Source organism: Mycothermus thermophilus (genome assembly GCF_041956435.1).
Source record: "Mycothermus thermophilus strain CBS 625.91 unplaced genomic scaffold VTJ04scaffold_1, whole genome shotgun sequence".
In the NCBI taxonomy this organism is placed as follows: domain Eukaryota; kingdom Fungi; phylum Ascomycota; class Sordariomycetes; order Sordariales; family Chaetomiaceae; genus Mycothermus; species Mycothermus thermophilus.
Window position 1 is genome coordinate 441736 of NW_027191427.1, and position 11411 is coordinate 453146.

The 11411-nt window shown below is 53.9% G+C and overlaps 4 protein-coding genes across 4 annotated transcripts; 3 read left to right on the forward strand and 1 right to left on the reverse strand.

Moving 5' to 3' along the window:
• Positions 1–1958: 1958 nt before the first annotated feature.
• On the reverse strand, positions 1959–3136 carry VTJ04DRAFT_159 (uncharacterized protein; the record flags this gene model as incomplete). The annotated part of the gene is made up of 2 exons (XM_069359293.1): positions 1959–2934; positions 2994–3136. 2 exons carry the CDS (start codon positions 3134–3136, stop codon positions 1959–1961), a joined length of 1119 nt encoding a protein of 372 aa, XP_069222769.1.
• Positions 3137–3515: 379 nt separating this feature from the next.
• Positions 3516–7009, forward strand: VTJ04DRAFT_160 (uncharacterized protein; the record flags this gene model as incomplete). The annotated part of the gene is made up of 2 exons (XM_069359305.1): positions 3516–6874; positions 6931–7009. 2 exons carry the CDS (start codon positions 3516–3518, stop codon positions 7007–7009), a joined length of 3438 nt encoding a protein of 1145 aa, XP_069222770.1.
• Positions 7010–8333: 1324 nt separating this feature from the next.
• On the forward strand, positions 8334–9412 carry VTJ04DRAFT_161 (uncharacterized protein; the record flags this gene model as incomplete). Its single annotated transcript, XM_069359316.1, has 4 exons — positions 8334–8461; positions 8531–8740; positions 8810–9020; positions 9092–9412. The coding sequence occupies 4 exons, from the start codon at positions 8334–8336 to the stop codon at positions 9410–9412; spliced, it is 870 nt and encodes a 289-aa protein (XP_069222771.1).
• Positions 9413–10725: 1313 nt separating this feature from the next.
• VTJ04DRAFT_162 (uncharacterized protein) lies at positions 10726–11215 on the forward strand (the record flags this gene model as incomplete). The annotated part of the gene is made up of 2 exons (XM_069359327.1): positions 10726–11151; positions 11207–11215. The coding sequence occupies 2 exons, from the start codon at positions 10726–10728 to the stop codon at positions 11213–11215; spliced, it is 435 nt and encodes a 144-aa protein (XP_069222772.1).
• Between the last annotated feature and the right edge of the window lie 196 nt (positions 11216–11411).

Sequence of the window (11411 nt, forward strand, 5' to 3'; positions counted from 1 at the left end):
AGGTCGTGCATGTGTGTGTGTGTGTGTGTGTGTGTGTGTGTGTGTGTGTGTGTGTGGATTTGCGGAGTCGTACCCCTTTTTGCGGGGAGGACTAAACACATCATGGTACATCATGGGTGAGGCGGCCTTGCGCATCACATCGATGGCCTCGTCTCGGGCGTGTTGACGCCTTGGAGGGGGAGGTGGTAGATACCTATCTATGAGTGTCTGAGGGAAGCTCAAGTGTAAGACACAACATATGGAACAGCTGAGCGAGAGTGAGCAGACAGACTCATGTCTTGACCACTCCACTATCTAATTGATCACCGCTTCTTTTTGTGATGTTGTTCCTGTCCGGGGTTAATTCGCAACGAAATGCTGCATCTCAGAATTTTTTTCTCCATGGCTCATTGCCCCGCAATGCAGACCGGAGTTCCTGATGGTGGTCGAAACGATGCCAAGCTCCAAGCAAGAGATCATGTGGCCCAGGTCCGCTCGCGTCTCCGCGAAACCATTCCTTACTGGCAGCATTTTCACGTCAGGACATCCGCGGCCTCTCGGCATAGAATTGCCTGGAATCAAACGGTTACGTAGTGGATTGGAGAAGTTTTTACCAGCAGCAAAAAGCCACCTACGGGCACCTCGGGACTCCTTGGCTGTTACCCTGGTTGGCGATGTAACATCTCAGCCTCTGTCATGTTGGCTTGACAGCTCGCCCGACGGCCAGCTCCCGGCTGGAGGATCACACATCGCGGCTCATCGCTCACGCCACCGCCGTCCGATCCTCCCAGCGAGGCCCGACAGACGGGAACACCCGGAGCAGTCCATCATAATGACAAGGGAAGTACCGTGTGTGTGGCGTAACTACCTACTAATATGGATATTGCATCAATACGCTGAGAGAGTGCATAAACCGGGAATGGAAGCCCTCCTCCACCTTGCGAGGAGTGCCGTCGTGACCATATGGAGTGTTCCGTGTTGTTCTATTCTGTCAGCCCTACTCCACTACACAAAGGATCTCCCTGATGCTGTGCGGGGTGGCTATTAAGGGGAAAGTTGTCTTGGATTCTGCAAGCCCTCAGGCTGCGCAGCCAGGCAAAGATTCCAGCAGCCCCCCGGAGATGGCCTTTTTCTGTTCGGGCCCAGACCACAGTATGTACTTCAAAGTGGATGCCCTTACGGCGAACATGTATCCTGGTGCGATGATTGGGTACCATCGCCTCCGTTGATGCATTGGCAGACCAATCGAAAGATCACTGCATCCACGTGCCGGCCCCGAAGCAAGCCCTGGATGGACCTCAAGCCTTTTTCACTTGTCACCATCTTTTCTTTCCCAGGACTGAGCCACTCTGGTGGTGACTGTCATGCAATCCCTGACTCACGCCATCAAGAGGGCACCTACTTTTCGTCGAGGCACACAATCGCAATCTCAGCCATAGATTGCTGAAGTAAGTCGTCGTTGTCTGGTGATCTGAGGTGAGGTTATGGAGCACAGTAGTTACTCGGCCCGCCGTACTTGAATACATCGGCTTTTACCTGAAATGCCCAGCCCACCGAAAAAGACGAACACTGAGAAGATGGCGCCACCTCGTCCAAATGTCAGCATTTCGCTGAATGCAACTTCGGAGGTGTCCGATCAATTGGGTGGCTTTGTCCGCAATATGCCTAGCGGGATTCCGTAAAACTTCTACTTCGCGCCGACGACTAGGTATGATGACACTCAACGGCGGGCCGCTAGGACCATTGGAGTCTTTCGCAGCATCAGTGAATCTCACCGACGACACGTGCCCGCCAAGATCCAGTATTTCCACCGACGTAAGATTTTTTTTTTTTCCGAGACTTTCGAAGACTCCGGCTAGGTTCGGCTTGCAGCTTCTCTCGACGGATACTTTGGTTGCTCGGCTAGGTGAAGAGAACGCTTTCTGCGCCCTCGTCACAGGCCATACCCAGACAGTGTCTTATTATCGGGTAATAGAGGGTTAAATTACTCGGCGCCTCTCTGCTCTCCATAACGACCACGGTAACTTCCAACTGCTCCTGACCCTGAAAGGGTCAAAGTTCGCACTCTCCAAACGATTCAGGTAATCACCAGCCGCGATAGCCTCCAGCAGTATACCGAACCCCCTGCGTATGTCAGACACAGTATTTTCACTGGTATCGAGCGAGGTGCCATGTGCATGCTCGGGCTCCCCCTGGTGTTCGTAGTCATGTCCTGGCCCTTTCCCAGCTTGCAGATTCTTGAGCATCTCCCGCGCCGTGATGAGGTGGTCATTGGCCCGGGTAGCGACTTGGAAGACGGCGTCCTGAAGACCTTCGGCGTTGGGTCCATACCGAAAGACATCTTCCTCCTTGAGCCCTGTCTCTGCCATGACGTCGAGAGGGAGCAGCAGCGCGGGGCTCCGGGTACTCCCAACCCCCTGACCGGACGGGCCGTGGATTGGCTGGGAGGGCGCAGCAAGAATAGGGATGCCTCGAAGAGTCGCAACAATACCGCATGCCTTGCCAATGTGGCTCGCAAGATGATCCATGTGCACTGATTGAAGAGGCATTGATGCGAGGGTCATGTACATCAGTGTTGCGTACGTGTTCTCTGCGTAGTCCTCCAGGGCGGCCAGGGTAGGGAACGGCCTGTTCTCCATGTGCCTTTCCCGAGTGTTGATTAAACGAAGGAGCCAGAACTTGATCGACTTGGCGCTGCTAGGTCCCGCTCTCGCCGTGAGATTTTGGATGGCATGATGCAAGAGGATGGAGATGGGCTCCCTTGGAGGAGTTCCGGAAAAGACCTTGTTAACAGTGTCGCGCCAGAATTGCATGCGGAACCGGCCAATCGATGGGTTTGAGACAGTCTCGGGCAACCGCGCCAGCTCCAAGTTCAATGTCCGCAGGGCATCATACGCATCCCGGCCCAAGGAGGGCACGAAATGTCTGATGAGGTAGGCATCGTAGTCACCATGTCTGAGCATAAGTCAGCAGTGTGCTCAAAAAGGCAATATCCCAGACAGAAGCAGACATACTTGAGCTGGTTCAAACAGTAGTGACGGGCCTGGTTCACATCGTCATTATCGACGCCAGGTTTAGTTGCAAAGCCGCGGCGGAGGCGATGCGCTTGCCGATGCGCCTGCTTGACGCCGTGACCAACGGGACGGAGTGAATACATAAGAGGTCACCGCTTGCTACAAGAGCCCCATCCTTCACAAGTCCCGGCTGCTCAATTGACAATGTGTTGTTTTCGTGGCCGGTACGAGACTTAAGAAAAATGAACGAGAGAAGTCCGAATGATGACGCCGAAGTGGGTCGAACGAACCAGCAAAGTGGGTAGGTACGTACCCGCATACGCTGCGCTTCACTTTATCGATAAGTAAAGCTTTCAAAGGGCATCGCGAAATCACATGACGTTCGCGACTAGCAGCTTCGCGCTTGGCGCGTCTTCTTCCCCCCAACCTTTCTGGCCAACCGTCCGACCATCCAACCGATTCACTTCATCGCCAGGTCAGGGGACATGCTGCCCATGGGACCAGGCATACCGACACGGCACCATGGACATTTCCGACATCGATGAACCTCCTAGCAAGAGGCGACGCTTCTTTCAGATCAACCCAGCGTCGAGCGACGGTCCATTTGACGAGTCCCTAGGCGACAGCTCCCTCTCCAAACACACTCGCAAGCCTGACCGAGAGGACTCGCCCATTCTCAGCGATTCTGCGAGTCCGAAATTCACTGAAAATACCCATCTCTCTTCGTCACACCCTGCCCCAGGTCCAGTTCCCACCAACAACCCAAGTCCTCCCGAGAACGAACCAATCCAACCCGGCTTCGACCGAGAGACGTTCGAGAGCATTGTTGGCGAGGTTCCCCAAGATGCCTGGACAATCCTTCAAGCCCACTGCGGAAATGACATTAATCGGGCGATCAATCTCTATCTCGATGGCGCATGGAAGAAGCTAAAGAGAAAGGCGCTAGCTCCTCGCGCTCCTGCGACTCCCACACCCTCTTCGGCCACCGCGGCCGGCGTGTCATCACATTCACCAGCTTCCCGTCCCCGGATCCCCTCGTTGATGAACATACCAGAATCCAGATATATCGGTGCCTTTGGGGTCGAAGGGTGGGCGACGCGAAGTGGCTTCAACCTTCTGAAGCACGGTGATCCAGTGCGCATTGAGCGGCAAAAGATTCAGGTTCCAAGACTGGCATTTGGGCAGCCCGGTCCCCGCATAAGCGCCGCTGCTGCCAAGAGAGTCGATGTTATCGTCCGTTTCACCGACCGTTCCGGCCGAGAGATCGGTCGCCTCGCAAAAGAAACGGCAAACTGGGTGTCAACTCTGATGGACCAAAAGATTTGCAAGTTTGAAGGAACCTGTGTCTACGCCCCCGAGAGACTACGCACCAACGACACTGTCTTCCTCCAGCTTCGATGCTCGCTATTGAGAACTGCCTTCATCTCTCCGGGCTTCCAAGCCGGTGACAATCGGGCAGCCGGTCGGTTTGAAGAAGCCGAGACTTCTGAAGAGCGAGATCTTCGCCTCAGACAGGTCGCACTCGTCAAGCTCTTCCAAGAGGTTAATCTGTTTCCCACGCGGGGAAATGCGGCGGCAGCCAAGACCCAGCGCGAAGGGTTGCTCCATGCCGTTGAGATGGAAGAGACAAAAGATGCCGAGAAGACCAAGGCCCAGGGTCTGGACACTTCCGAGACGCCCTCTTCGTCCGAGGAAAACGAAGAAGGTCAGGAACTTGAGCAAGACCAGCTCGATGCTCTCTACAAAAAGGCACAGTCGTTTGACTTCAACACGCCCGAGGCGGAGCCTGCAGACACCTTCGCCTTCTCTCTCCGTCCTTATCAGAAGCAAGCCCTTCATTGGATGATGGCCAAGGAGAAAGATGCGAAAAACGAGAACCGAGAGGAGTCCATGCACCCCCTGTGGGAGGAGTATGCGTGGCCCACTCGGGACCACGACGACAAACCTCTCCCCGAGTACCCAGAGCAGCCCATGTTCTACGTCAACCCGTACTCTGGCGAGTTATCGCTCCAATTTCCGCGACAGGAGCAACATTGCCTGGGCGGGATTCTGGCGGATGAGATGGGTTTGGGCAAGACCATTCAGATGCTCAGCCTCATCCATACACACAGATCAGATATAGCCCTCGAGGCTCGCCAATCCAGGCGTCCAATCCCAACCGTCAACGATCTTACACGGCAGCCGTGGGTCCGTGGGCGCGATGGCACCGTCGATGGTCCATTCACGACGCTCGTCGTTGCCCCTATGTCTCTCCTGGCGCAATGGCAGAGCGAAGCAGAAAACGCATCCCGAGAAGGCACCCTGAAGACTATGGTCTACTACGGCACGGAAAAAAACGTCGATTTGCCGACACTTTGTTGCGAAGCAAATGCTGCGGGTGCTCCTGATGTCATAATCACCAGTTACGGCGTCGTGCTCTCCGAGTTTACCCAGATAGCGTCTGGGAATGGTAACAGGACAGGGACCCGCGGTATATTTTCCGTGAACTTCTTCCGCGTCATCTTGGACGAGGCTCATCAGATCAAGAATCGCCAATCCAAAACGGCGAGGGCCTGTTACGAGATTGCGGCACGCCATCGTTGGGTCTTGACCGGCACCCCCATCGTCAACAGGCTCGAGGATTTGTTCAGCTTAGTCAGATTTCTTAGGGTGGAACCCTGGAACAACTTTTCTTACTGGAGGACATTTATCACGGTCCCATTTGAGTCCAAGAACTACATGCGTGCTTTAGATGTCGTTCAGACCGTCCTGGAACCACTGGTCATGAGGCGAACTAAGGACATGAAGACTCCTGATGGAACTCCGCTGGTGGTCCTCCCACCCAAAACGGTCGAGATCGTGGATGTGGAACTGTCGAAAGAGGAACGCGACATCTATAACTACATCTTTAAGAGGGCAAAGCGGGCCTTCTTCGCCAATGTCGAGGCCGGCACCGTCTTAAAGGCCTTCACCAGCATCTTTGCCCAGATTCTCCGGCTCCGGCAGTCGTGTTGCCATCCCCTACTTGTCCGCAATCGGGAGGTTGTGGCAGATGAGGAAGAAGCTGCCGCCGCTTCTGGGTTCGAGGATGACATGGACCTCCAGTCTCTCATTGATCAATTCGCTGCGGCTACGGACGAGGGGGGGAATTCGAACGCATTTGGCGCTCATGCCCTCAGCCAAATCCGAGACGAGGCCCTGAACGAATGCCCCATTTGTGCCGAGGAGCCCATGGTCAACCAGACCGTCACCGCCTGCTGGCATTCGGCATGTAAGAACTGCATTCTGGACTACATCCGACACCAGACAGACCAGCATAAGGTGCCCCGGTGCTGGCAGTGTCGCCAGGTCATCAACTCCCGCGAATTGTTCGAGGTGGTCCGGTACGACGATGACCCAGAAGCACCCTCGAATAGCCAGGGGCCACGCATCTCCCTCCAGCGGCTAGGCGTGGGACATTCATCTGCCAAGGTCGTTGCTCTGATAAACCATCTCCGGGATCTCCGCAGAGAGAATCCCACTATGAAATCTGTCGTTTTCAGCCAGTTCACCTCATTTCTTAGCCTCATACAACCCGCCCTCGCCCGCGCAAATATGCATTTCCTCCGCTTAGATGGAACCATGGCGCAGAAAACGCGCGCCGCCGTCCTGAACGAGTTCCGCGAGTCAAAGAAGTTCACGGTTCTCCTCCTCAGCTTGAAGGCCGGTGGTGTCGGCCTCAACCTGACCAGCGCCAAACGAGTCTACATGATGGACCCTTGGTGGAGCTTCGCGATTGAGGCACAGGCTATCGACAGAGTTCATCGGATGGGACAAGAAGATGAGGTAAAGGTCTACCGATTCATCGTCAAGGATAGCGTTGAGCAGAGGATGCTCAAGATCCAAGATCGGAAGAAGTTTATGTGAGTTCTCTGTTTTCCGATGAAGAAGTCCGAACAGTTCATCCTGACAGGTGTAGTGCGACATCTCTCGGTATGATGTCCGACGAAGAGAAGAAGCTTCAGCGCATCGAAGACATCAGGGAGCTCCTCAGCTAGCCGCCATCTCAGGAAATTGATGGAACCACGTTTTCTACAGCTGCTCGTGGTAGTCTCGCTCACTTCGCTGATGTGTAGATCCGAACGGCCTACCTCTGTCTAGGGTGACCACAGTCCGCATCGCATTGAACGAGTCGGCCTGGTGACAAAACTACAAAGCCATGAGCGAAGGGCTTGAGCGGATAACTACTCCATCCCCATTCTTGTCCTCACGAGTTTCCAAAACAACTCGACGTCCCATGCTTTCTCTCCCTCGCGCGGCTTCATGTTGCACCGGCCCATGACAATACGGGGCCTCCCATCTTTACGGTAGACCGTATCTCAACTCCCATTGATCGACCATACTCAAGTATTCCCATACTTTTTGATCAGTTGGAGCTCTTGCCGAGACGAAGAATAGTTGAAGACAAGTCACGAACAACGCGTATCACTCGACTATCACGCTGCCATCGTTCTGGAGAGGCGGAAGCTAGGTAGTCTACTTATGGAGCTCAACGAATATTTATACCCAACGGCAGGTAAAATGCGATGCTTGTGACGTGGTAACTATCCCATGTCTCATGGCCTGGTTTTTCCCTAAGTGTCGAGGTCCCCTTCCAGGGGCGCCAGTTGAACCATTGATTGTTTTCATGGAATGAGAACAACGTGGCATGCGACTGTGACCCTGGCCTAGGTTTCTCGTCTCGGGGGCTTCTTCCAGTCACCTACGTTAACCAACACCGTTGACCAAGACCAGCTCTCGGGTGTCGCCGCTGAGCGCGTGCAGCTTCCATCGGAAGATGTGGCTGAGCGTCTTGGAAGGTTAAGATCATCGTATTCACGCAGTCAGTATGGAGCATGTCAATGTTGACTTGAACATGGGGATGCACTCTGATGTTCGTGAACGTTGAGGGAGATGCGTTATGAATCCGGGTTTCTGGTGGAAGCAGGTGTTACTCGAAATGATACGGACGGTGCATGGTATCTGTAGTTGAACATGATATCTCGAAGATCTTGTGTTCGTGTGCCATTGCCTGCTCGCCCAGTCACTGCCTGACGCTATGTCACCTAAGCAACCTGAAGTGTTGTGGCCCGGTGGATTTAGCCATAAAACTCGGATATTGTTTTCAGCCAAGCAACAATACCAACGCTCCACTCCCGGCATACTTAAGTAGCGTGACTTGCTCCAAAGGGGGGGAGGTGGATAAGTATATGAACATCTTCTCATGATAGTGGGAAACGCACTCGGCATATTGTTCTTTAAGAACGGAATTACGCAAAAACTCGAGTTTACAGGTGACGAGAGTTATCAGCTTCCACGATCTTAATATCGTTTTCACTTCGAATGGCACAGAGGACCACTGATCGGGAAAACCCCGGTACCGTTGCCCATAGGGGGGATGTCGTTGCTTCATTGAACTATTATGCGGATCCTGGAGACGGTTCTATGCCTGAGCCAGTCCACGTCCAGGGGTGCGATATCCATCTCCGGCTCTCATACATGTCACGAGCTATACTAACTGGTGTCACGGTGGGCAACAGTGGCACGGTAACAAACAAAAGGGCAACCGTTGCGAAAACAGTGGCAATCACGGACATCACAGGGATGGAGGATATATTCACACTGGACAAGAACGGTTTCCAACTCATTCGTCATGACTTCAAGTCGAGGTGCCAGGAAGACGGATATCGCAACAAGGCCATGGTTGAAACGGAATACCTTCCTGTGATGGAGAAGCTGCTGAAGGATATGTGAGTTACTGTCCATTCCGTTCCTGAAAAGGATGATACGAACCAAGCTGACTTCGTTACGTTTGCAAGCACTGGGGCATCGCGTGTTTATATCTTCGACAGTAAAACACGTTGTGGTCCGACCAATTGGCACAGCCTTGGTCCTGGTAACCGGACAAACCCAGGCCCAATTCTGCGGGCACATGTAGATCAATCATACGTGGGCGCCGAGTCACTGTTGCGATTGTTGTTACCGGCCGAGGCGGAAATGCTCTTAACAAAACGATGGCAAATCATCAACGTAAGTTGCCCCACGCAGCCCTCGCCAAGTGTCTACGTACAGAAGTATTCACCCACAGTTGACACCAATAGGCATGGCGTCCAATCAAGCCCGTCTACAAGGACCCCTTGGCGGTAGCAGATGCAATGAGTGTGGCAGATGATGATCTCGTGCCCGCGAAAGTCATATATCCCGACCACGAGAGAGAGACGTGGACTGTGAAACATTCGACGTCACATCGGTGGTACTTTAAGTACGCACAGCAGCCACACGAGGTCCTCTTGTTCAAGTGTTACGACTCGCTGCATACGGTCGCGCGTCGGTCGCCGCATACAGCTTTCCAGGACCCTCGTCATCTTGATGGGCCATGGAGAGAAAGCATCGAAATCCGGGCCATGTTGTTTTACCCATGAAGTCGGCTTTACTTTTGGATAATAACAGGCTCCTCCACCGCGTTGGGTCTTCAACTGATGTCGGTGATGTGGTGAATTGGGACGAACCTAAGAGCACTTGACTCGGGAGGTTGAATAGGTAGCAAGACTTGTACCTCGCAGGTCCGGTCTCTGATTGGTCATGCAGCAAGGAAGATTTAAGGGTGTTGAAGGGGGGCGAACAACGTCGCGGATGTCTCGAGCAGCAAGTAAGATTAGAAGCGTAGAAACAAAACAAAAACAGAGGGCAGAAACTGTCCCAGAAAGGTCCGGAGGCCTCGAATGCAAACTTGACAATGATAAGAGAAGTTACATTGTAAACGTGATAAAAGAGAAAGGAGAAAAGAAAAGGTATAACGCTTGCTCTTTAATGATTGCTATCAGTGTCAGAGGATGACCTATGCCCCACAGTAAAGAACGCACACAAAAGTGTGCGATGGGTTGCGTTGGCTGGGTGAGATAGAGTGGATTGGATAGTCCAGGAAGATGGCGCTCTGAAGTTGGTTGTCCTATTTGACTGAAGAACTGGCCCTTGGAGAAGAAGTCTTCGTTTTCGAACCTCCTGCGACTCCTCTATGTATCGTAGAGCCGTCCAGTGAGTCAGTCTTCCTTTTGAAGCCCTTATTCCCGCTTCCGTTCTGTTTTCCCGCTTTCCATCTGCTGTTCTCATTCTCCCATTCCGGGCCCTCCCTTCAACGGGCTGTTCCCGGCTGTGCCCTGAATCCTGAGTCCTGAATCCTCTGTTTTCAGTCAAGACCTGATATCCTATTCCTGACCATGTTTCCACAACCTGTTTCCGACTTTCCATTCTCGGCAGTCTGAATCCCAGCCTCCTGCAGTCAATTCTGCGCCCTGTTTTCGTCATCCTCACCCACATGCTCCCTGATCACGTGATCCCCGACACATAAAATGATAATACTGAAATATAAATAGATAATTAATATCTAAGTTACGTAGTTTGTTACTAGGTATCTGGCTGTACTTATCGTTATAATTAATTAATACTATAATACTATAGGCAAAGAACTTTCCTCTTCTTCTCTTTTCTCGCATCTCAGCCGCTACGTAGCCAAAACACGCAAAACCACCACCATTCGAAAGCTCTCGAAAAGCCCTAACCAGCCATACCAACCCCGACTGCGCGCAACCTACAGCGCGGGCGTGGGAAGCGGTGGAAAGTTGGGAAGATCGAGTGTGGCCGACTGGCGGTCAGACTGTTCCCCTTACGCACGGGCCACCCCGCGCACGTGACCCCGCACGTGACACTAACGGCGCCGCCTGCGGCCATCGAGCCGATGGAGGTCGACACCCCTCCCCCGTCGGCTCGGGGGGAGGTGGCAGCCCGAGCCGACCCCCCCCAACAGCCACCTCAGCCAACCCAGCTGGCCCAACCCCAGGCCCCGAAGCCCCAGAAGAACCCCCCCACCCCGGGCGAAATTCAGGACCTCTGGAATAGCCTGCTGGCCCTGGTACCAGCCGCGCTCCAGGGCACGGGCAGAAGCATCGCTAATAAAATCAGAGAGGCCTATAGGGCTATAGGTAAGGCCCCCGAGGGCCCTACCCTATACCGGACCAACCTGCCCGAGGAGGGCCTGCGGAGACTTATAGCCGAGGAAGTCAAGAAGGCTGTAGGAGAGGCTAACCGCCAAAAACCCCCTACGAGATCCTGGGCCGACGTAGTAGCTGGAGGCCCCCCGGGGGAGCCCCCGGCCCCTCAGAAGGTGATTCCCCCCCGCGCAGCCCGTGAACTAACTATCCGCGGGGCGGAAATGCCAGCCGACCTAGCCGCGAGGACCCCGGCCCAGGTAGTTCAGGCCGTCAACCAGGCCGCCGGTAAGGAAGCCGCAGCCCTAGCAGCTAGAAAGCTCCCCAGTGGGGATATAATCCTCACGTTCAGGGACCCAGCCACTAAACAGTGGTTTTCAGCCAACCGGGAGAAATGGCTCCAGGGGGCGTTCGGCCCGCAGGCCCGCGAGGCGAC